This window comes from Patiria miniata, unplaced genomic scaffold, assembly GCF_015706575.1.
Source record: "Patiria miniata isolate m_02_andy unplaced genomic scaffold, ASM1570657v1 HiC_scaffold_7, whole genome shotgun sequence".
Lineage (NCBI taxonomy): Eukaryota > Metazoa > Echinodermata > Asteroidea > Valvatida > Asterinidae > Patiria > Patiria miniata.
In genome coordinates, this window is record NW_024037074.1 from 40,709,280 (window position 1) to 40,734,794 (window position 25,515).

The window sequence follows — 25,515 nt, forward strand, 5'->3', positions numbered from 1 at the left end:
ACTTGTAGTTCCGTTCAATTTGGATGAAATTGGGGCCCTTAAAGCGCTCTATTTTGCAATGGAGTGTAGGCATCGTTTTTCAAAATGGCGATGGGCTTCAGGACTATTTTCAGGGGTGATCATATTCGGATGGGAAAATTCTCCTTAAAGTCATCAGTTAACCCCCCCCCCCCCAAAAAAAAATTGAAAAGAAAATGAAAGATGATGAAACACGCTTTAATTTGCTGTGTGTTTCGAACACCTTGGAGATTTGTGAGTATTTTTCCCGAATTTCTGAAGTGTGAGCATTTACCATTGGGGTCTATGGAAGTTTATTTACTGGTCTGCAACCATATAGGCCTTGCAATAAACATGGCTGCCAACGTAATGACCGGTGGGCGCCCGAGGCCGTGTCCGAAACGTGCCTCCAGAGCTACGGCTACGCCGTTTGTCAGCGCGTCCCCGCGTCTTTTCAATGGGCGTGGACCTACAGTTGATTCGGATGCAGCCTGTGTCATGTCAAAGTTCAACTTTCATTATCTCTTGCACGATACTTTACCCGAAACCGTTCGTTTAGTTAACTCCACTGCGCATGTCTGTCATCACGCGAGGAGCCAGGCGCGAGTAAGCTGGGGGAATCGAACGCACTCCAAGTATCGATTCCTATAGTTTTCGATTCCTGACAGATTCCATCCAGCGCCAATCCATGCCAGTGTCGATTAAGTTTCACTGCAGAAACCGCGCACAATTAATGACGCAAAGGCTCAGTCCAATGTGACATTATTAAGCGCCATCTTCAGAACTATACAACAACATACAACAGTTCAACCGTGTAGTGTAGCGCATTGTGCGTGTATTTTACCCTTCTTGCTGTCGACTTCAAACACTGTCAAAATTAGCTCAATTTCAAAGTACGTGGAAATTTCCCAACGACCTGATAATGCGAAAGGTGATGGTGCCAACGAGATGAGTGCGGCAGTCTCTCAAGCTTCTTCCTCGGCCGCCGACTCACTGATTCTCACGGCTGAGCAAAAGGAGGAACTCGGAGGATATGACTTCCTTTATGATGGTATCGTGTTGGAGGGCGGAGGGAACAAGGGCCTAGCAGCAACGGGGGCAATTCGGGTCAGTATGTGTTTTAGGTGGTGACTACGTTTTTGTTCACATTTTTTTCAATTAATCCCCAGTAGACGAGAAATTGGAACTATTGCGACCAACTGTCTTGTGATTCCCGCAATCCTGCTCCGTTTAAGTGTCTGTCGATACGCCTTTAGAACTCCAATTACCTAATCAGACTGAGACATCTGAACAGTTCCAATTACACATTCAAACACTTATTTACTTGCAGAGTTTTTGGTTTATGCTCTCTTCTTTCACACAGCGCAAGGTGACCTCAAAAGGAATTATGTGCGTTTCTCCGTTCCTTTATCGATGTAATAACTGATAATTGTAAGAAATTATTATGTATAGCTCTTTGGTGATAAATATATTTATTATGAGTAGGCTCACAAAATGTATAAAGGATATATTAAAGGTACTCGCATCTGCCGAGTTGTAGGCATAAAAATGGCCTGCTACTGCCCAACATTTATTAATACTTCTACCGACTATCACTTTCATTATTGTGTGGCGGATGTACATGAGACTGGAGTTATTTTATTTATTGTCATTATATCCAAGTATTGTTGATTTTAGCGGGCTGGGTTGCTGTATTTACAATGCAATGAAATGCAGGTGTAATATTTACGAGCGGCGATAAAAAATTACTAGGAGGAACATTAAAGGGAACAAGTGACACTTCTGCACACAGGGGCGTAGCAAGGTCATTGTTATGGGGAGGGGGGTAAACATTTCTTGAAAAGGGCACATGCACATCCGTGCTGAATTGTAGACACGTTTTTTTTCTTCGGACATGTGGCCTCCATAAAATAAAATAGTGGGGGGGGGAGGGCTGGCACCATCTGTCGATGGGAGAGCTGTTCTAAACCAACGATTATGCACAGTAACGTACAGTAACATAATCGTGCTTATCAGGGACCCCTTTTTTACATGCGTGAAATTAAAACAAAAAGGCATACATTACGGTCGATGGCACAAAAAAGGGCACGATTTTTTAAAGGGCACTTGTTCAGAAAAAAAGGGCATTTCACTTGTTAATAAAAGAAGGACACTCTTTACAAATATTGTGGGGGGGAGGGTAAGCGCTCGTGAAAAAAAGGGGCATTTGAATGGAAAAGGGCAGTCTTCACAAAATATTGGTGGGGGGTAAACACCTCCCCTCTTAGTGATAACTTCAGTCAGTTACGAAGCGCCGTCACATTTTCCGGTCTTATTTATTCTAAATGTCGGAGATATTGGTTCATACTGTAGAAGAACACCATGACGTCATTTTTCATTTCTTTTTTTGAGTCTCATGCAGTTGTATTAAAGTGAATTATCTTTCGTGTCAAAAATGTAAAAAAAAAAAAAAAAATAAGAGGGAATTCCCAAGCTGGAATTCCCAAGCTGCAAGCTGCAATCAGGTTAGTGTGCTCTCATGATCATTCCAGGAAATAGAATCTGAAAGTGTAAAAGTCACGCGGCGAGCTTCCGAAACCTATCGGCATTTCACACTATGTCAGTACGGAGCCCCTAAAGGGACAGGCATGATGATCTTCTTTTTTTTTATTTCGTTCCCTCGAAATATTATTTTGTTCCCTCAAAAAATGATTTCGTTCCCTCGAAATATTATGTCGTGCCCTCAAAATATTATTTCCTTCCCTCGAAATAATTTTTCGTTACCTCGAAATCTTTTCGTTCCCTCGAAATATTATTTCGTTCCTGCGAAATATTATTTCGATCCCTCGAAATATTATTTCGTTCCCTCGAAATATATCATTTTGTTCCCTCGAAATTTTATTTCGTTCCCTCGAAATATTATTTCGTTCCCTCGAAATATTATTTCGTTCTCTCGAAATACATCATTTCGTTCCCTCGAAATATTATTTCGTTTCCTCTAAATGCGGAAGCTCAAAGTGACTATCCGCGTTTCAGGCGCGTTGCGAAAGGTTTGTTTGTCCGTTGTGAACGTCTTGCTTTGCCAGTTAAAATGAACTATTGAGTGTCACAAAGGTATGATGACTACTGATTTCGTAATTGATTATCAACGGATTGAAAACCATTTTGCATCGGACGAATAGACGTTTCGCTACTAGTGGAGCGGCATAGGGACAGAATTGTGCACTTTGTGATAAGAGCATGAAACTCCGAACATGCCAGTATTAAACAAAAATGTTCAGACATGGAGGCATTTCATATCGGATTTTTGTATACCCTAAAATGTATACCCATAATGAACTTTGTATACCCTAATTGCCGCTATTTATCAAATTTAATCTTCAAAATGCTATTTTTTCATGAACCTAATCTAAATAATGCAAAAGAGGTGATTTTAACAATTAAGAAGCGTGGTGAACGGACGTGTTTTGAATCGGCTCCGACAGTTCACATTTTACTGGGCAGTATTGGGGCAGTTTTTTCCAAATCTTTGTAGCAGTTTAACTGAGGGATGACCTGTCTTATCTTGCTTCAACCTGTGAGTATTCATTGCCATTCTGGCATACCGGTAGTCTGCTCTTTTGAAGACATTTGGAACCTTGTCAACTTGCAAATATGCCGCCAAAACGTCAAGCCTCGGCAGAAACTGTGTCTACCCCTGAAGCGTCTATTGACCCCATAGCCCTAGCTACTGCTATATCTGAGGCCTTCAAGTCCCAGGCGGTTCTTGACCTTATCATTCCTGCCCTCTCCAATGCTATATCTCACAACCTGCACCAGGCTATGCAGCTCGAGTTCATCAAAAGAGATGAACACATTGCGAAACTGCAGCATGATGTATTGCGCCATCTTAAATCGAGGATCGAACAACAGAACAATACAGCCGCCGTAATACGGTCATTGTTCACGGCATTCCTGAGCCAGCATCGCCAGAGATTGAGAATACTCACAAAAAGATTATCGACGTTGCGCAACACCACGTCGGCCTGGACTTAGGCCTGAACAGTGTTGACCGCGCCCATCGATCGTATCGGTTCGCGCCTGGATAAGTCTGAAAATGTTCGTTCCAGACCTGTCGTCGTGAAATTTTTGGACTACGATACGCGGTCTTCCTTCTACCGCCTGAAGTCAAAATTTAAAGGAAAAAACATTTTTGTTCATGAGAGTTTGACGCAGGTGCGACAAGGTTGGCTGAACACCGCCAGACGTCTTCCCACGGTGGAGAAAGTCTGGACCCAAGATGGACGCATCGAAGTTCGGAAAAAGAGTGGTGCCCGCATCATAATCGGTTGTGCTGACGACCTCAACAAACTCAAATAAACTATCTGACAAATTCCCATGGTTGGGCCAACTTTTTATAGCTCCATGGTTGGACTAGTTAGTTCCTATGTTGAGTTGCTCGTCACTGGCCCTTCCTGGACCAAGGGTTGCGAGTGTCGCGACTAGTAAAAATACGCATAGTTTCTTTTTGATGTACATTGTCGTGTATATTTATCTGTTCGTGGCGGCCTAGTACAAATATACTGTTTGGATGTCGATCCATACATCTTTTAAAAAGGATAATTTGATTATCAGTGCTCATTTCAATCACTTAACCTAATTGTTTTGTATTTGAATTACTTGTCCTTGTCTCCTTGTTTTTGTGTGTGCCTGTAAAGTAAAGTATGCCTGATACGTTGACTCAAATAATCCTTTCCTTTTATTTAATAATTCACAATACTACTCTAGTGAACAGTTCTCGAGGACCTATAAAAATATTGATGGATTTTCTCTACTTTATATCAATATTAGGAGTCTTCAAAAACATTTCGATCAACTTAAACTTTTGTTGCTTACATTGAAATTTAAGTTCTCGGTCATCGCATTATCTGAAACCTGGCTGAAAACATATCCACATAATTATTATTTTTTACCAGGGTATAATCTCATTGTTAATAACAGACAGGGAAAAATGGGTGGAGGCGTAGCTCTGTATATTTCCAGTGACCTCGATTTTAAAATTAGACAGGATCTTACCCATTCTGAAGATGTTTTAGAATCTCTCTTTGTTGTAATTTCGTTTCCCAAAACTAAGGGTATTATCGCAGGCGTCTTATATAAACCTCCAATTGTCAATGTACTTGATTTTTTACCACCTTTTCAAAATCTGTTTTGTAGAATGACATCTTCCAACAAAAATTATATTATTTCTGGGGATTTTAATATTAATTTACTCAATCATACAGCCCCCAGCACACAGGCTTTTACTCATTTCATTACTTCTTATCCTTGTTTACCATTAATTGATAAGCCCACTAGAATAACTGATTCTTCTGCTACGCTAATTGATAATTTTTTCACGAATGTGTTACCATCTCCCAACTCGGGCATAATTTTGTCAGATATTTCCGATCATATTTAGGTCCAGTGTAATTCACGAATATATATATAGCATCTGATTCGTGTAAATGTTGGGAAATTCGTCTCATGGGGAGATTGGCGTTGAATTGAATAAGCATCGTCGATTTCAGACGAGTGTATTAAATCAATCCCCTCTTCATATAACCCCCCCCCCCCCCCGTTTCCTGAAACCTAGATCCGCCCTTAGTCAGACATTGCAAATAATTATGTTTGGAAAAATTACGTGAGACTGAGAAACATTTGGTTAGATGACGTTAGTCAAGTCGCTTGGAAAAACCCCCAGCATATCATTACGATGATACACTGCGCTGTTCTCATATATTGGGGGAGCCGAAAGACTGTGTATGGTGATTTTGTCCTCAAGTCTAAGCCCTGCACAGAAGCAAGAATCTTCCAATTCATGCATGTAAAGATGTATTTGTTTCGATGTGTCGGTACGTCAACACCTCAGTAGAAGATGTTACATAATAGTACTTGTTATATAAAGGCTTCCACAATGGCTGATGGATCTATGTCTGAAATGCCCGGTGATGAACAATCCCAGGATACTTGTCAAGTTCAATAAAAAAAAACCTTTTTTTTTCAAGGTACATGTTTTAGAAAACGTGTTCTAAAAACTACAACAAATGCAAAAGTGGGGCCGCTAAAGTCAAAGTTTGTACTCAGTTATGACTTGTGTTAATTATGAAGATAATCATCCTTCGACAAACTAAGTTGAAAATGTGTCTCTGCATACAATGGAAAACTTACAGAGGCTGGGATTTATATATTGAAAGTGCCGAGTATAGATATAATATAGTTGTTAATTAAAAATAGATTTTCTCCTTGAATCACAGGTCCTTGAGGAGCTTGGGTACTGGGGAAACATCAAACGTTTCGCTGGGGCCAGTGCCGGTTCAATGGTTGCTGCACTGGTGGCTGTGGGATATAACTCGCATGATATCGAGGCATTCCTGAGAGGCGGTATTTCGAAAGTCTTCCTTGGTGAGTAGGCCAAACCGTATTGCATCATCGGGGAGGGGGTGTGGCTGAGGAGGAGGGGCGGAGACTGGGGAGGAGGGGAGTGATAATATTTGTGGTCATCTTTGATAGTGCATTGGATACGAGCGAATGTACAGAATGGTGGTATGTGGTTTGATTCCAGATGCCAGATTTGGTAAACTCAGTTTTCTTCCTAACATGCTGAGACGCTACGGTTGGCATCCGGGCAAGAAGATCTTCCACTGGTTCGGTGAGCGAGTCAAAGAGAAGACGGGCAATGCGGATCTGACATTTAAGCAGGTGGGTGCAACACAGTAGTGAGAAAGGGAAGAAAATAATGTCCCTTTATAATGCGTGTTTTGTATGATTGATATTGTTGCGTGCCTCGGGGAGATGTTTTTAGCGCTGTTTATCAATTAATGTTTGAGATACACGATACACTGTAAATAGTCCTGGGTCACTCTTCCGGATCAAAATGACACTTCTCTTTAATACTCACAATAACCCGCAAGTCTGGGCAAAGGTGTCATTTTGACCCAGAAAAGTGTCATTTTGAACAAGATTTATGCAAATAAGGTGCCCTCGTGCCCTTCTAAATATGCTTTGAATAGGTCATATGACCCAGTCGGTTACTATTCCAAACACAAGCCACCCTACCATGAACAGATCGTGAGGTAGCAAAGCTTCTGTTTTTACCCAACCAGCTGTACAAACGAGGAACGGAGCTTTGTATTACCGTGGCCAACATGAACACCATGGACTGCACGTATTGCCATGTCAAAACCACTCCCGATCTTCCCATCAGAAAAGCAGTTCAGATGTCCGGCTGTATTCCAGGTACAGACAAAAGCCCTGTCCGCACTGGACTTTTTTTTAGGACGGTTTTAGGCCTAAAGCAGGCCTATATTGTCTTGGCTAAAGATGGCCTACTTTAATTCTTTTAACATCAAGTTAAAGTTTGCTTTTGTATTACCCGATTTCTACAACAAATCGTCACTTTATGTTTTACAATGAAGTTTATTGTCTATATAGTTTCAATCAATCTAGTCAAAGGTTTCAGCACGAGGATGTTCAATGTATATTAAAGTTTGTGATTGAAAAATACTCAATTGCTTTCGCAAAGATCAAAACTTTGATATTTCTCGAAAAATGGTATGGGTCCGATTTTTATTACATTTTCTTGAAAATGGCGAAAAGGGCCATGTTGATTACGAGAAAAATGGAATGTCGATTTGGCTGCAAAAAGCCTCTGCCTATGAACCACCTACAGAAAGACATCGTGGTTTTACTATTTAGGTCACAAAAGGAATTGCAAAACAGTTCGATCTCGATAAATGGTGAATGACCACTCCTTATACGTCTAGCCTTCCCTTTATGTGATTTATACATGTACGCAGTCAACGCATCTGTCAGGATATCTTTGTTCTTATTTTTATCAAAGGGAATGCACATTTCTATCATTTACACTCTAAAAAGTCCCGGATCAGATTTGACCTGGAAAAGGGTCGTGTGGGGCCTGACCCTTTTCCGGGTCAAAAAATTACCCTTTTCCGGGTCAAAAATGACACTTTTCCGGGTCAAAATGACCCGGAAGATGAGTCACAAAGTGTAATTTTAGACCCAGAAAAGTGTCATTTTTGACCCAGAAAGGGTCCGGTCCCACACGACCCTTTTCCGGGTCAAATTGACCCGGAAGATGAGTCACAAAGTGTAATTTTAGACCCAGAAAAGTGTCATTTTTGACCCGGAAAGGGTCAGGTCCCACACGACCCTTTTCCGGGTCAAATCTGACCCGGGACTTTTTAGAGTGTATGAGGCAAATTTTGAGGTAACCGGAAGTCGAAAATGTCGTTCTTTTCTTGTTAGATCTCTTTGTGTGTGTATGAATTGACCTTAACTATCAAAAAGAAGGTCTAAATTGCCTTTTGACGAGGGTTTAATGTTACTCCGCCAGGAATCCTCATGCACCACTTCAAAATAATACCTTTTGATGTACGCGTGGAGCATGGATCAAACGGTTATACTGTTTTCTCTGTACAGGTTTTTTTTGTCCCGTGAAGGAAAAGACCGGGAACTCAAAGGACTACTACGTAGATGGAGGACTTCTCTGCAACTATCCAATACATTGCTACGACGGTAAAGCTCACTCTTTGTATGTTATTTTTGTGATCAGCCGTCCGCACCCAAAATTTCACTCACGGAACCTCGAACCAAATCATCGATTCAATAAAATGTACACTATTCATTGAAGTCATAAACATTTCATAACTAACTAAAACATTGGACCAGTAGTTGTGCAATACAATGAATGCTTAGATGTCTATTTTAATGGAATTATAGCCTGAAATTTAACTCAAGGAAAGTTAACTACAGAATATATTGCTGTATAGTTGTCGGAAAGCCATAATTTTACATTCTTAAGGGTTAGAAAAGTGCGTGGTTGGCTCAAGGGCGGATCCATAACACAATTTTTGGGGGGCCTAAAAAAATGTCCCCCAAAAAAGTGGCTCCAAAAATTTACGGCCAATTTTTTTTTGGATTTTAGATGCGCTGTGGTGCGATCTCAGGCCATTTTTGACCACTTTAACCATTTTTTTCCAGCAAAAGATGGTTGTGTACGCAGTGGCTGCCTTTTTTTGCGACGTCACTTAAAAAAAGCTGGGTTCGTTTTTTTGTTTTGGGGAGGACATGGCCCCCGTTGCCCCTCCCCCTGTATCCGCACTTGGGTTGGCTGCTTCAGTGAGACAATGTAAGAAATGTGTAAAGGATTTAATTTTGCGAGGAATTTTGCCACTATGAGATTATTTTCTCGAATAAGAAATCATACATTTTGTGTAGACCTTCAACAGTCGAATCTGCGACCGTCGTATACACTTGTAGATGACATTGTGTTTCAGCCATAGGACTGCGTTATCGATATAGGGCAAAATATACCTATTCATAATCTTAGAAACATATCTTGTTAACTGCATTTTTCTGCTGCAGGCTGGTTTTTGTCCACGAAACCCGAAGATTCCTTTCTTCAACGTCTTCAGCCATTCGAGCAACTTCCAAAACTCTGGGACCCCAACAAACGCTTCTCTCCGAAGAACGAGAAAACATTGGGGATCCTACTTGTAAGTGACAGAATGCACTTGATGACAATGTTCAAAGAGAACAGCAAATTTTGTGTCATTTATTCATCGCCTTCATTTGAAATCCGAGTTAATTGATATGACATACTGGTGCTACTTGTATCCACCCTTATCGACTCTGTCTTAAAAAAGATCTAAAGTCAGTACATCAATCTTTTCACAAGGAGTTCAATTATATAACAATGCTCAAAGTATAAACAAGTCTTCAGTAGGTAAAACTGTTTTGTAATATATATATATATATTTTTCATACCGTTAATACGTTTCCTTAAGTTGTTCTCGAGTCTCGTAGTCTACGAACGCTCTGAAATATACACCTAGAGTTTTACAGTTTCATTGCTTGTGAAATATCATTGGTGACGTTTACTAACGGTATGAGGTCACAATTATTATGGCCCTTTAACTATTTATGACCTCCATGTTTGTGTGATCACATTCAGTATGCCGACGATGCACGTATCTTATTCCGCGCAAAACGGTTTGCGCGTGCGCGTATTTTTTTAAAAATGGCGGGCGTACGCGCGCGTACGTGCTCCTAATTATCGGTTCATGAATATTCATTTCTTTATCAGCGCGAAAACTCACCAATTAAACCACCCCATATCAGCGATGACATCGCCTCTGACGGTTTCTAAGCACCCCGGTTGGTAAGGAGGCTTCATCAAAATGATAAATTCTTTTTAAATTATAAAAATATCATTTTGTAAACTAATTTTATCCAAGTTTGAATTTTGGGATGATTTTGCATGAAAATTCAACTTTTTTCTTGATATCTCATCAAAAAAGGGCATATTTCTAAAAGTGTTTTTTTTACGGAATTTTAACTTCTGAAAAGTAGTGAACGAGGGTGTAATCTTCATTGTTTTCTATGTGGGAACCGAGCTAATATTTTTTTTTTCGTGAATTTTCGTCCTTGAATATCACATTTTTGGCGACATTTCGGCTTGAAAACGCATGTGACACGCGTTGAGCATCAAGAAATGCACACTGGGAAGCTGCTAAACGAGTTCCAAAATGCTGAATCTTGCAGCAAAAACGAAGATTTTGTACTGCTTATGTCTCGTCGAAGTCAAGAAACCTCCGATCTCCATTCACACCACGTTATAAAGGACATGGCAGGCATTGCATGCCCGCACTCGTCATGCTCGTGGGAAGAAATCTGACACCATTCGGCGGCATCACGCGGTCGTCGCCGGCCACCCGTGCCGGGAGTTCGAGCTCGAAACCCCACCACAAACATCGCTTGTGACAGGCACCGCTTTGGAGTCGAGTTTTGGGTGTAATATGCGGGTAAACAGGGATTTGGTTATGTGCAGTAAATATGAAAACTGGTTCAATTTCAAATTAAATTTTGTGATTATGACTTGGCTATTCCTTCTTCCAATGTATTTTTGTGTCATATATTTTTTAGACATTTTAATGTTGCGTTTTGCATTTTTTAATCTTGCTTTATTTCCTTTTCCATTTTTTTTGCAGCTGTAAATGGAGATGTTTTGATTGTCGTTCCTTCTGATGACGATGCAGACCTTGGAATCTACATTACGAGACATGATGAAGAACTCTGTGAAGAATAAAACTATGGCCAGACTTGAACTGAATTTAAAAAATCCTTTTATTTAATATACTTTAAAGATTTTTAATTATTTTTCAATAATGGAGACTAGACATGCATTAAACAGAAATGTAACCATTAACAAATGTACTCAGAAGTAGTCAGAAGAAATCAAAAGTAAGTTTACCGACTTAGTCTTAGAATATAATTACATGGCTTCTGCTGACAACCAAGTACATGTATCATCAAGCCAATGCGAAACTAGAGACTTTAATTGTTTATTTAGACAAAATATCTCCTGATTAAATTGAAATTGCAGTATACATGTAGTGAACAAAAATTGCAGTATGGTTATAAGACAAAAATGCTTGGGTCTAGTAACATCGGCTGTTATATTGGATTCGAAATTAGGATTGCAGCAAGGATTTAATTTTTCATTCTAGTGATTTTCGAATAAAAGTGTTTTTTTTTACAAATTATTTTGTTGAAAAAACAAAAAGCAAAACACTAAAACTGGTCGGTGTTTAAAACTGAAATTGAAACTAGGGCTTTCAAAAAGAAAGGGATGGAAAGAGAAAATTCAATGAAATAATTATAATAATTTAAATGAGGAATAGGTTTACTGAATACCATTGCTACTTTTCATAAATAATGGATTATCTTGTAATTTAACAGTCTACCAGGTGCAACAATAAAAAAATTCACGGAACTGCTTAAACACTCGTGAATCTGCCTATGCTTTAGCACGCAGGTAAGTTCCCTATACAATTACACGCAAGCTTCTCATGAAAAGCGTGAAATACGCGAACGAGATCAACTTCTGGTTGAGTGCAAAAAATATTAGCTCAGTTCTCATAAAATGGAAAAATTACAATAATTAATGGACTACTAGGTCAGCCAAGGCAAATTTGCTGGAAAAAAACATTTTTGGAATGATAAAGCAGAACTTTGAGGTTCGTTTTTACGCGTGGAAAGTTCGTGCGCGTTTTTGCGTAGTGACGTCACAAACGCGTGCGTACAGCGTTCTCCCGCGGGATTTCGGGTGGCCATTATCATAATTTATGTGCGCACGCTCAGACCAAGTTGACACTGGTGTCATATTTCACTGACGTACGTGGATGAGAGGGAGATTATGAAGGACGACCTGGTGCAACGTTGTAAGAAGTATATCAAAGAGGATGAAAAGCTGGACTTTCCAAACACTCATCTGGCCAAGTAAAGTCCCTTTTCATTTTTGTTCACGATATTGTGGCGGGGATCTCCCGGGGCCAAACCTAAGTTCATTGGGACCAAGTCTGACACCTATTAGAGTGTAGCTGATCTTCCCGTACCCAAGCTTTCCCAAGACGGAAGACCACTCAGAGCGACCTCAAGTCTTAGGGAGCAGGTCCGTTTTGGAGGAAATATACCGCCGATTATGATGATTGTGATTACTCTCTGTTAATTGCACAATAAACCAGCATGAAATACACCTTGACAACAGGATTGTTGGCACAACAAATATGATCGTAATTTATTATACAATAATCAAGAAATATACAGTAGTGATTGAGTCTTAATGAGGTTGTTAATTACCAGGATCACTTAATTACACTTGGGAGACAACTAACAGCTCGCATAAGCAGCGACGCGCACAGCCTGACGGTGCTCAATTTAAACATTGCACTGCTCAGTCCACAATGTACACCAATGTCAGCAATACACACCACCAATGTAAGTAATACACACCAATGTATGTAATACACACCAATGTAAACAATGTACACTAATGTAAAAAAATGTTCACCTATGTAAACAATACACATCAATGTAATTAATGTACGCCAATGTAAGTAATCCACGCCAGTGTAAACAATGCACGCCAATTAATAAATGTAAGTCATGCACGCCAAGGTAAACAATATACGCTAATGTAAGTAATGCCCGTCAATGTAAATAATACACGCCAATGTAAGTAATGCACGCTAATGTAAACAATACACGCTGTTCAGCGTTAACCTGATTTACGCTTTTACCCAACAAGCTAGCGTCAGCATCGTACAGTACATTCACTTGTACGACTGCGCGTCAGCATCACACAGCGCAACTGAAGCACAGTCAGTGCCTTTACACAGCGCGCGTCAGCATTACCCCAAACCCAGAGCGCCAGCAATACATTACCTTACCGTCCGCTCTACGACACAACTCCCCCGCGCGATCACGTGAGAACCCCTCACGTAAACACGCAAACGCTGTACAAGCACATATGCATGTACTTAATCTATGGGCCTTTGGCAACCAATAACGTACGTGCATTGAGTCACTGCGCGCTAAGCCACGCCCAGTCACGCACGTACTACATGTACAGTTCATGACATTATAATACAATCACGTTGCAATGAGCAATAGCACTAGACGGGTTATAAGTCCCTACACTTTCCGTTACAATATCATAGCATAATAGCTAAACTCTCGGACACGTCTCGTCATTGATGAAACGTAATCTAAAATGGCTTTTGCAATGGCCCATACGAGATGGAGGAGCTATTATGAGCATTATGGGTTTATTGTAGTCGATCTTTGTACATGTAGAATAGGCTAGTTTACAAAAGTGTTATTCTGATTTCAGGGTAACTTACGGTGTACCTCAAATTGTCGCCACTTCGCCACGCGCGCGCCAATCTCCATATAAGGAGATTGTTAGTACTACTCGTTCGAGGCACATACCATACACATAGGTAGAGGTGCTTCACAAAACATGAAGTAAATTTGTTGTGCAAAATCGTTGGAATTTATAATTTTGACTTGTTTTGACTTTTCGACCGTCTTAAGACGCATCATTGGAAATTTCCGCTAGTAGTTCGGTTTTTTATTCGGCGAAGCGCGCACAAGCGTTGACATGACGCATAATACTCATTGAATTCTTAATGAGCCGCATATTATGTAGTCTCAGCAGCAAATTCTGTTCATGCAAAGATAAACAGATACAAAGTGTCAAAATTGACAAACAAAAGTATAAAATCAATTATCTTATGTAACACAGAAACCGGAAGGAGGCAATGCAGATAATCGAGAAAAAGAGGACCGAGCACCAAACACTTATTGAGTCGTTTTCCAAGTTTTTCAAGGTACTTCGAGACAGCGACATCGACCACAGCGGGACAATCAATGAACAGGAATTCGAGAAGGCCATGACCAAGGTATCAGTGGCGTAATCAGCGGTGGGGGGAGGGTGTTTACCCCCCCCCCTTTTCTTTTAAAGAGTACCCTTTTGTAAACAAGTGCCCCTTTTAAGTCTTAGAGTGTTTTTTTCATACAGAAGTGCCCTATTCTGACCAGCTGCCTTTAACGGTTGCCCCTTTTAGAATTTCGCGGGAACGTGGGCAATTATTGTGCCGCCCTGAAAAGCACCCGTTGTCCAAAAGTGCCCATGATCGTTCGATTTGAACAGTGCCCCACAGGAAGTTATATTGCCTCAGCTATTTGGAAGATTTCTCCTGTGTTCAAGGTCTTACTCCTCCCCCGAAAAACAAGTGAATTTTCGTATCAATATCATACGGCGATCAGTCGAAGGTTACAGTTTCTAAACGCATGTTATCTTTTTAACGAGAACGCACGTAATTGTTTACTCCTCTCCTTCACAGCCAAACTCGGAGTTTACAACTGAAGACAAGAAGCAGTTATTTGGAGATGACTTCAGTGACGCAAAGGCATTTTTCAAACAGCTGGACACCAACGGAGATGGCGAAGTAAGAATAATTAATTTCATTTCATACGCCTACAAAAGCCCCTTTTATAGGAAATTATTCACAAACTCGTAAGTCTGACGGTTTGGTTTAAGGACAGTATTTTCAGTGGATGAATCTAAATATCCACTTAAAGACATATAGATCATTTGCATTTATCGCAATAGTAGACTACTGAATCATTATCAAAAACCTCAATCAGATTAAAGATTGTATTGGTACTACAAACACTCCGTGATGGCTTGCAATCATTTATGAGAAATGTAGGTGATATCTAACGATCAGTCAATAACTGACTGATGTTTGGAAATAAGGAGTGCTATGGACGAAATCGTGTTTCGTGATCAAAATGTTGTACATGCAGGCGCGGATCCGGGGTTGGGTCAAACCCTCCCCCCAGCTCTGTCAAAAATTAGGTTTTTGTCATAGAAATTCATAAAAACCAATGCGTAACACCCCCCCCCCCCTCCCCCTGCTTTGACACCCCAAAAAATATACTGGTAACGATGTCTGCCTGTGCACAAAATACGGAAATAGGCAGCTTGGTTAGGGAGTATTTATACACCATTTTGTAATAGTGTTAATAATCGTTGGATTTGAACAGCGCTCCAATTGAAAGTGTGGTACGAGGCCCCTCCCCCCCCCAACATTGATTATCGGGGGCCAAATGTACGGAGAAAAGACAATTCAGAATTGTTTGCTGATGACCCCCCCCCGCAACTATTCCTGGTTCCGCCCCTGACATGGTTTTTCACTGTTCTCTAAAAAAAAAATTATATCCACTGTACTAAAACTTGAACAGGTTAGGTTTTGAACATTCCTCTTTGGACACGAACCAAATGCATAAAAAGCAAATGATTCTACATGTACAATATATTATCTACAAATTAAGAACCTACATTTTGGGCATTTTTTTCTCGAAGTTATCTGTACGGGAACTGATGGCGATCGGGGAGACTAAAGGCTTGGAGATTATGGACCATTTCCGGGGCTACAGCCGGCAGGAAATCACTGGTATGGGGAGCTACTTCGGCACCGTTGTGAACAGCTTGCTGCTCAATATGAAGAGAATCTTTGTTCAGGTAATCCTTATTTCCATAAGTAGTACATGTAGTAATAGTCCTGGGATGTTGGGGTGTTCTGGATGGATAGTACCTTTGGCGATGGGCAGCCGCCCCATGTTCATGGGGCTCTAACCTCTGGTTCCAACAGTGCACCCTAGCTCATGTATGGCTCCACGGAACTGCTCATGCACGGCAGTGGCCACAACCCGGTATACTGACCTCGGCTGGTCAGCTACATGAGTGAACCTGTACGGTGGACTCCTGCAGATGAGGAACTTCTCCCCTCTAGTGAATATGTCAGCTCGGCAGCAGGGGCTGGCAGCTGCAATCACAGCGTGGTCACTTTCTTCATGCAAGTGTCTCCGGTATGTTGTAGCAGACCGTCAAGCGGAGGCGTAGTTAGTCCGTGGCCTGTATAACGGTATTAAAGAGGTCATCAGTGCTCCACTGCTGTCAGCTTCTGGCGTTACCCTCACTGATCCATCAGCATAGCTTGACCGGTGGGCAGATCACCAAAGCTCTCTGTACGCTAGCGAAGCCGAAGTGAGCTCTGATGCATTAACCTACAGCCATAACGTCCAATCCTGCATGAGCTTAATAGCGATATAACCTGGTTGCAGTGAAACGTGCCGTCAGCGGGCTTAAAAACAACAAGTCCCCAGGTGCAGATGGCATCCTTCCTGAAGTTCTGAAGTGTGGCGGTGTTGCTCTAACAGCTCTTCAGTGTGTTTCTGCTCTGCTGGCACTGTCTCCCACATAACCTAAAAGATGCGAACATAATCATTCTCTCAAAACAAAGGTAACAGGCAAGATTGTAACAACTACAGAGGCATTTCTTTGTTGAGCATAGCCGGCAAGGTCCTCACCCGTGTGCTACTTCCAAGGTTGTAGGTCATCCCCAACAGAATTCTCCCTGAGAGCCAGTGTTTGTTTTGCACATCTCGTGCTTCTGTGGACATGGTGTTTTCTCTTAGACAGCTACAGGAAAAGTGTATTAAGGGGCAAGCTAAACTACGGAAGCTTGAATTGCCTCCCTCGATACCGCGTTACCGCGATAATTATTCACAGAAATCCGGAATTCAAAGATAAATCCTTCCTCTATACTGCGTTACTGTGATAATTTATCGCAGCAATCCGGAATTCAAAGATAAATCCTTCCTCGATACCACGTTACCGTGATATTTTATCACAGAAATCCGGAATTCAAAGATAAATCCTTCCTCGATACCGCGTTACCGTGATAATTTATCACAGAAATCCTGAATTCAAAGATACGTATTCCTCGATACCTAGTTACCGCGATAACTTATCACAGAAATCCGGAATTCAAAGATAATCCCTTCCTCGATACCTCGTTACCGTGATAATTTATTACAGAAATCCTGAATTCAAAGATAATTCCTTCCGCGATACCGCGTTACTGCGATAATTTATCACAGAAATCCGGAATTCAAAGATAATTCCTTCCTTGATACCGCGTTACCGCGATAATCATCACAGAAATCCGGAATTCAAAGATAATTCCTTCCTCGATCGTTACCGATTTGTCTTTGAATTCCGGATTTCTGCGATAAGTTATCACGGTAACGCGGTATTGAGGAATAGGTATCTCTGAATTCCGGATTTCTGTGATAAATTATCACGGTAACGCGGTATCGAGGAAGGAATTATCTTTTAATTCCGGATTTCTGTGATAAGTTATCGCGGTAACGCGGTATCGAGGAAGGAATTATCTCTGAATTCAGGATTTCTGTAATAAATTATCACGGTAACACGGTATCGAGGAATACATATCTTTGAATTCCGGATTTCTGTGATAAATTATCACAGTAACGCGGTATCGAGGAAGGATTTATCTTTGAATTCCGGATTTTTGTGATAAAATATTACGGTAACGTGGTATCGAGGAAGGATTTATATTTGAATTCTGGATTTCTGCGATAAATTATCACAGTAACGCGGTATCGAGGAAGGATTTATCTTTGAATTCCGGATTTCTGTGATAAATTATCACGGTAACGCGGTATCGCGGAAGGCAATTCAAGCTTCCGTACTAAACCGCCCGCTTGACGTCGTCTTTTTTGACTTGATGAAGGCTTTTGACTCATGTCAATCGTTTTAGGCCTGTTCTCAATCTTGAAGCGCCTGGGTTGTTCAGACACGCTACTGTCCATGCTCATGATATTCTACGATAACATGCAAGCCACGGTCCAATTCAACGGATCTAAATCCAGGAAGTTCCCGATCCATTGTGGCGTCAAACCGGGTTGCGTGATAGCTCCCACTCTGTTTGGGATCTTCTTCTCAGCCCTCCTCCATCATGCATGCCTTTCCGGATCCCTCTGGCGTACTGCTACACACTCGCAGCTCAGGAAAGCTACTCAACTGCTCTCGTCTCCGTGACAGGACTAAAGTCAGACGCGTCCTCTTTCGTGAACTCCTGTAGGCAGATGATGCTGCTATTGTCGCCCACAGTGAAACTGATCACCAATTCCTGTGCAGTTCCTTTGCCAAAGCTTGCTCGAGGTTCGCCATGAAGATCAGCCTGGGTTAAAAGACAGTTGCTCTCTCGCATGGTTCTCTAGTTCCTCCCACCATCTCCATCAATGGGACAACTCTGAGCGTGGTCGATGAGTTCACATTACCTTGGTTCTACCATCACCAAAACCAACTCCCTCGGTGCTGAACTCGACCCCTGCATTGGCAAGGCCGCAACCACATTCGGAGACATTCGGGCCATGATGATGATGAGGAGGAGTAATAGTCCTAGTCGTCGTCGCCGTCGCCGCTGCCGCCGCTGTTTCTGCTGCCGCTGCCGCCGCTGCCTCCGCCGCCGCCACCGCCGCTGTTGTTGTTGTTGTTGTTGTTGTTGTTGTTGTTGTTGTTGTTGTTGTTGTTGTTGTTGTTGTTGTTTTTGTTGTTGTTGCTGTTGTTGCTGCTGTTTTTGTTGCTGTTGTTGTAGTTGTTGTTGTTGTTGCTGTTGTTGTTGTTTATGAGCACTTTGGCAATCTAAGTGTCCTTTGTGTCAGTCACTGTAGATCTGAAGGTAACGTGGATATTTCCATATGGAACTTGATATACAGTTAAATAAAGAAATTTTGAGAATTAAATAAAAGACATTCCGCTGCGTTCAGATTCCCTATCTTTGAGTGGTATTTGTCTATTTGCTATGCGTTTAACACTTAAAATCAAAACTTGTAAAAACATTGTCTCCTCTTTCCAATTTGGTGACTTGGTTTTATGTGGTATTGTTCTGCTTAGACAACATTGCATTTCCAATGCGATCTACATTAAGGTAGTTAACGAAAGCCATCTCGTTGCCTGTACAGGGCTCGGACGTGTATCGTACGATCGGTATTAACACCGGTTACCTTGATACTCTGGACTTCAAGATGGAGGAACAAGACCAAACTTATATGGTTCAGGTAATTTTCATTTGTGTGGGTGTTATTAGGGAGGGATTACTAATTTTTTTAAGCTTTAGAAATATTTTTTTTAGTACATGAAACGTATCACAATACCTGATGATTTCATCTTTGTTAAATTATGTTTGGGGTAATAACTGAATGGTCGAGTCAGGCAGAATCTTTTGGCCTCTTGAATTTCTTACAAAAACTACATTTAAGAAAAGTTCCAATAGCTTTTTGCCACGTGCAGCATTTCTTTGCAATTCCTAGCCAGTGTTGTAGTCGAGACCGGATAGTCCGAGACCGAGACCAAGACCGAGACCTGAAGTTGCGAGACCGAGACCGAGACCGAGACCAGCCCCTTCAAGGCGGACCGAGACCGAGACCAATATGGTCCGAGACCGAGACCGAGACCGAGACCGAGACCAAGACCGAGACCACAGCTTCCAAGACCGAGACCGAGACCAAGACCAGCAAAAAGTGGTCTCGAGACCGGTCTCGAGACCGAGACCGGTCTCGAGACCTACAACACTGTTCCTAGCCTGGTGCTTGTTTCTCTCCAACCTCTATTCCGCTCTGTTCCAAAAGGAGTGCTAATTCCTACCTTCAGTTTTCCTGAGTACATTTAATTTAGTGCAACTCCATTAGAATTGTGACAGTGTTGTTGTCGTAGGTATTATGCTGTAGTACTCGAGTTAAAACTCTTTTTTGTTTCGTTTAGATATCTAGTATTTTAATGTTTTGTTCCATTTTTTCCCCTTCTCAGCAAGGCAAGCTTGGCTGCATGGCTTTTCTCCGTGAACTCATTGCTGAGAACAAGTTGGTGCGCAAGACACGAACTGCATGGTGGTAAATCATGGTCAATCATCCGCCTTTTTGCGTTAAAGCTTGTTGAAACGCTCACCAGTTTAGCTTGTTCTAGGCTATGTTATAAGCGAGGACGATGACACTTATCATTGAGGCTTTGAAACGCGTGGTGAACTTGATCTTGTACGTTAGGTTTTGACAAGAGTGCTCCTACATAAAGTCCCACGCAGTGTAATTTTACGGAAACTATTTTGGTTTTTAAGGACTCAATTTCTTTCACAGTTAGGTAAAATTGTCCATGATATTCTTTCAAAGTTCAATAATTAGAGGGTTTTTCAGTAAAGTCATTTGTATCATTACGATTTATTGACAGTAAAATGTAAAGTACATGTACTTTCAAATTGGTATACTAACGATACTGGGTTTCATGGATCATTGTAGTTTTTTCTTTTTAAAGCACTGGAGATGTAATCTTAATTTCTCTGATGAAACTTGTTTTGTTTACAAACGTTTTACAAGGAATATTCAGAGTAAGTTGTGAAGTAAATTGAATATCGTATACCGGGCTTGTAATTCGGGGCGTGTGGTAAGATTTATATTATTATATCAATTTACTTTTGCTTTTGTTGGTTTATTTTATAGGTTTTCCCGGTTATTTTAACATAAGTACTACACGAATTCCCTATATCGATACTTTAATTTCGTCCCAGAACATCGCCAAGCTCACTTCTTAAAAGCCACCACTAAATTTCATTCAACGTTCAGTATAATTCAAATTTTTAGCATACCAATTCGTCCAAAATCTTTGAAGTTCGTCTCTTGTAGCAATCGGCGTTGAATGACAAAGCAAATTTGTATTTTTGTCATTAACTTTAACGTTTTGGTCATTTTAATTCCGATCGTGCATTCTCCTCATTCTCTAGCCCATGGAGTCCTATAAATTTTGGGGTATTTCTGAGTTGTCTTGTCACTCATTGTTGAGACTCGGTCTGGAAAAAAAAGATGGCTACCAATGGAGGGCTTCAAAGAGGTCGATACATTAATGTTCCAAACGCGGACAGAGGTCGCATCATACATAGACGCTTTCGAAGGAGATGAACACGACTATCTGACCGTTACTGACACTCTTGGCGTGAAGTACCAAACTGCTCGCAGCATCGTCTTAACTTACCTTCGTGAGAACAGAAGAGATACTCTACCAAGAGGAGGGAGAACACGTTCAGAAACGGATCAAGAAATGCAGAATTACCTTCAACAGTTACTGGATAAAAACCCCTTGTTAACCTCGGGCCAACTAAATACGACAACGGCTCCCTGATAAACCACGTATTGCAATAAATACATTAGCACGGACTATAGTCGGCATGTTGATCACGCTCAAGCTAGCTCAGAATGTATCTCAAGCCCGTACGCTGACAGAGTGATCCTACAGCGACAAGAATATGCCAAGTGGTTCTTAAGACAAGGCGTCGTTGGTCACTGCATCTCCATCGATGAATGCGGATACAACATTTGGACGCGACGTTCATATGGGAGAGCAGTTAGAGGACAACCCGTTCGCAGAGTGGTGCAAAACCAACGTGGAAACAACTGCATCGTTACATTTGCCATATCTCCTGAAGTCGGACTTGTCCATCATGCCATAAACCTGCACACCACAACACGTGCGTCAATTGAAAAATTTCTGCAGGAAAAAGTTGAAGCCTGCCAGGAAATGTTTCCCCAAGAAGAGCACTTGTACTTCATCTACGACAACGCAAGGCCTCATGTTCTTGCTGAACTGCCACCCTGCACCAGGGAATGAGAACATTGAACTGACGCGGCTTCCCCCCATACTCCCCTTTTCTCAATCCTGTTGAAAATGCACACTCCTGCTTCAAAGCTTGGGTAAAAAGACTCTTACGACTTACCGAATGGCAAATAAGGATATCTGACCCCCAGGCTGCTGCGAGAGAAGGCTTGACCATACAGGGATGGAGGGTATATACGCCTACTGGTGGAAGCTGCTCAACATAATGTGGATGAGATAACACCCAACAAGTGCCAAAGATGGTACAATCACTCCCAAACCAAGATGCATGGCCAGAGAGGAGATTGAAGGCTGAAAAATGGCATTATGAAGATATCGTTTAAGTTTACGTTTCTAAGTGTCGTGTAACAATGCAAATACTGATAAAAAATGAACATAAAATTGTCCTTTGTCTCTATATAAATATATAATGAATAAAACCACAGAAGTTAGGTTTGTATATATCAAAGAGCAACAACGAAGTTGTTTGATCTTAATGCTTAATTTTCATGCCATGAGTAAAGAGCATTAATATGACAGATCTATTCCTGATTCTAATGTTAATTGTGAAACACAGAAAAGAAGATTCTAAAACAGAAGCTTGGCTACTTTTATTTACATATAAGGAAATCTATGTTGAAATCACAATTTTAGTAATGCGCACACTTCTTCCAATAAGTCCAAAGATTGGACACATTTTTTAATCGTTATGTTAATTGTGAAACACAGTAAAAGAGATTTTACATTTATAGCTTGACTACTTTTATTTACTCATATAAGGAAATATATGTTGAAACTATAATTGTAGTAATGCGCACATTTCGAATAAATGCAAAGATAGGACACAGTTTCTAATCGTAACGTTTAAGTCACTAGAAACGACATGTAATGACAGCGACAGCGATTTTGGACGAATCGGCATGCTAAAAATTTGATTTATACTGAACGTTAAATGAAATCTAGTGCTGGTTTTTTGAAATTCAAATTGAGAAGTGAGCTTTGCAATGTTCGTGGACGAAATGAAAGTATCGAGATCGGGAATTCGTGTGATACAGATGTTAAGATAACCGGGAAAAACTATATTACTGGAATTCTGAAATAATAAAGTTTGTTGTTTTCCTTTTTTGTAGACGTCTTCGATTTGTATTACTTTGGGATGAATATGGCGGGGAATTGTTGAGCCTTGGCGGCTGGAGGGGGCACTTCCCCCTCCCCATATTTACCCAAGTGCCCCTTTTGCGGACATAAATGTGTCCCCTCGAGCATTAATGTGCCCCCTCGAGATGAAAACACAACTGGCCCTAAAAGTTTGGATAATTTGTTATCCGTAACCATTTCCCAAAATGGTATGCCTATAAAGAGTTCTGATATGAACGAGGAATATGAAAACCAAGCCCTGAAAACCTTACAATGCGCCCTGAAAATGGGCACATAACCGCACATTATTCGTAGTTTGCATAATGGCCGGTTTTGAAGAGCGCCACCTATTTTGGGAAATGGGTCCCCGTTGCCCCCCCCCCCCCGATCCGCCCTTGAGTTCACATTTCTTTTTTCTATGCCTTGGGATGAAATGAAGTAAAAGTAAAGTAACACGTTCAAGGACACACGTTTTTGTTTGATTTTGTTTAGCTCTATGCCTTGACCAACGGGTACGTGACAGCGGGTGCGCCACTCAGGTCCGTGTACATACCGTCCAATCAGTTACCGTTTGAAAATCGTCAAAAGAAAAAAGGAAAACGAACCCTTTACCGTTTACCCTATTATAATCTTGGTGTAGGAACAGAAAAAGCAAATCGTTTACCAGTTACCGGTTATGCGTCTGGAAAACGAAATCAGAAAAACGAAATTCTTTTGCCTTTTACCATTTTTGAATCTGTAAACAGAAAAATGAAAAAGCATACCCTTTTCCAATTTTTGGTTTTGAATATTTGATAACAAAAATGAAAAACCAAACCCTTTATCAATTTTTGTTTTTGAATTTTTGATAAGAAAAATGAAAAACCAAACCCTTTACCAAATTTTGTTTTTGAATTTTTGAAAAGAATAAAGAAAAAGCAACCCCTTTGCCAATTTTTGTTTTGAAATTTTTGAACAAAAAAAGCAAAAGCAAACCCTTTACCCTGTTTTGGTTTTGAATTTTTAAAAAGAAAAAAGAAAAAGCAAACCCTTTTCCAGTTACTGTTTTTGAATTTTTAAAAAGAAAAAAGAAAAAGCAAACCCTTTACCGGTTACCGTTTTGGAATTTCAAAAAGAAAAAAGGAAAAACAAGCCCTTTATCGTACACCGTTTTGGAGTCTGTGTTTAGAAAAAGGGACAACGCATCGAGTTACCGCATTCCGTTTTTAATGGTATGAAACAAAATCATCAATCGTTTTCCTTTGTATACAGTTACCATTATGTAAATAAACGAAACACACTCGTTTTTGTTTCATTTTATTTCACTGAAACACAAACAACTAAAAACTAAGACAACCTTTTTCTGCCAAAACAAAAACGAAAAAAGGGTAGCAGGAAATGGAAAAACGAAACCTGTTACTAGTTCAAGCCCAAGGAAACCCGAGTGCGGCCGAGTTCGTCAGAAAGTGCCTCGCGGCTGTTTCCTGTGAAAAACCTTGTCCACGGGGCGTAACGGGAACTCATGCGCGCCCGAGGATTATGTCGGGGCTTGAACATGTTTACTGTACTGTTGCTGTAATCGCTCTCTTACTTAGTGAGGCCCCCTACTTTGTCTTATTCTTTGCGCTGTTTTTGTTTGAAGAATTGTTTGGAATGGACACCTTTGCTTTGTTTAGTGCCAATTAACGCCTTTCTTGAAGAGAGGAAGACATGAGATCAGCTGTATTTTCAGGTAGTTTGTTTAGGCCTATTTTGTTTCCAGTAAAATTGGCTATGGGGGGGGGGTTCGTTTTAATATTTATTTTTTATGAACTGCTATTGTAGAAAAATCAAGACAGAGCTGTGGGTGGGGGTGACCTCTAATTCCCCCTCTGGATCCGCGCCTGGGAAAGGAGAGGGCCTTAAAGGTTCTCCATTATACACATGTATGTTATTATTATTTTATTCAATTCCAGAAAAGGCGAACCCCAAATTTATAGGCATTATGAAAAATAGAATCCCCCAGCGGCATAGGAAGGATTTTCCAGTGGGAATTGGGAGGGGGGGGGGGGCTGGCGGGGAGAACCAGCATTTTATAAGGGACACCCATAAGGCCAAAAAAAAATAGTCTCCGGTTTCTGGTATGCGCGCGCGTGGCCGTAGCCATACGCGTCGGCAAAATGAAAAAGTTTTTTTTCAATGAAAGATGATGTCTCAAAACCGCCAAACTCACGTGTTTGACTGGAATTCTGCTGCTGCACAATTTTAACGTGTTTTTAGATGGGGTTATGATCGAGAATAAGCTTTATGTGGCCTCTCTGGTCTCCCATAATATTTGCACTAAGTTTAGTAGGGCACTATTTGCAGTCATCAGCCGACATTTGAAGCAAAAAAAAACAGGTAAAAAAAAAAAAAAGCCGCGTCGCCGCACCACTTTTTGGGCAAGCTCCATACCAGAAACCGGAGACTTTTTTGGGGGGCCTAAGACATCCTTTTTTTTGTGGGGGCGGACACCTGGTGGCGCTGGAAGTTAATGAGCCGGGCAC

At 41.0% G+C, this 25,515-nt stretch overlaps 1 protein-coding gene and 1 long non-coding RNA gene across 2 annotated transcripts; both read left to right on the forward strand.

The window, feature by feature from the left end:
- The first annotated feature begins 351 nt into the window (after positions 1-351).
- On the forward strand, positions 352-22,999 carry LOC119745176. Its single transcript, XM_038221400.1, has 14 exons — positions 352-373; positions 704-1,104; positions 6,252-6,399; positions 6,560-6,696; positions 7,101-7,233; positions 8,437-8,532; positions 9,382-9,512; positions 9,971-9,979; positions 12,200-12,297; positions 14,105-14,261; positions 14,706-14,810; positions 15,731-15,889; positions 19,201-19,296; positions 20,045-22,999. Exons 1-14 carry the CDS (start codon positions 352-354, stop codon positions 20,129-20,131), a joined length of 1,779 nt encoding a protein of 592 aa, XP_038077328.1. The 3' UTR covers positions 20,132-22,999.
- LOC119745695 lies at positions 10,348-11,800 on the forward strand. Its single transcript, XR_005273650.1, has 2 exons — positions 10,348-10,820; positions 11,007-11,800. It is a non-coding gene; the product is annotated as an uncharacterized LOC119745695 (long non-coding RNA).
- Positions 23,000-25,515: the final 2,516 nt, after the last annotated feature.

Bases quoted from the DNA above. Each gene is read 5' to 3' on its own strand.
- LOC119745176 (XM_038221400.1), top strand. From the start codon at position 352: ATGGCTGCCAACGTAATGACCG. The intron at 14,811-15,730 runs GTAAGAATAATT...TTTTTCTCGAAG, and splicing joins ACACCAACGGAGATGGCGAA to TTATCTGTACGGGAACTGAT. The intron at 15,890-19,200 runs GTAATCCTTATT...TTGCCTGTACAG, and splicing joins TGAAGAGAATCTTTGTTCAG to GGCTCGGACGTGTATCGTAC.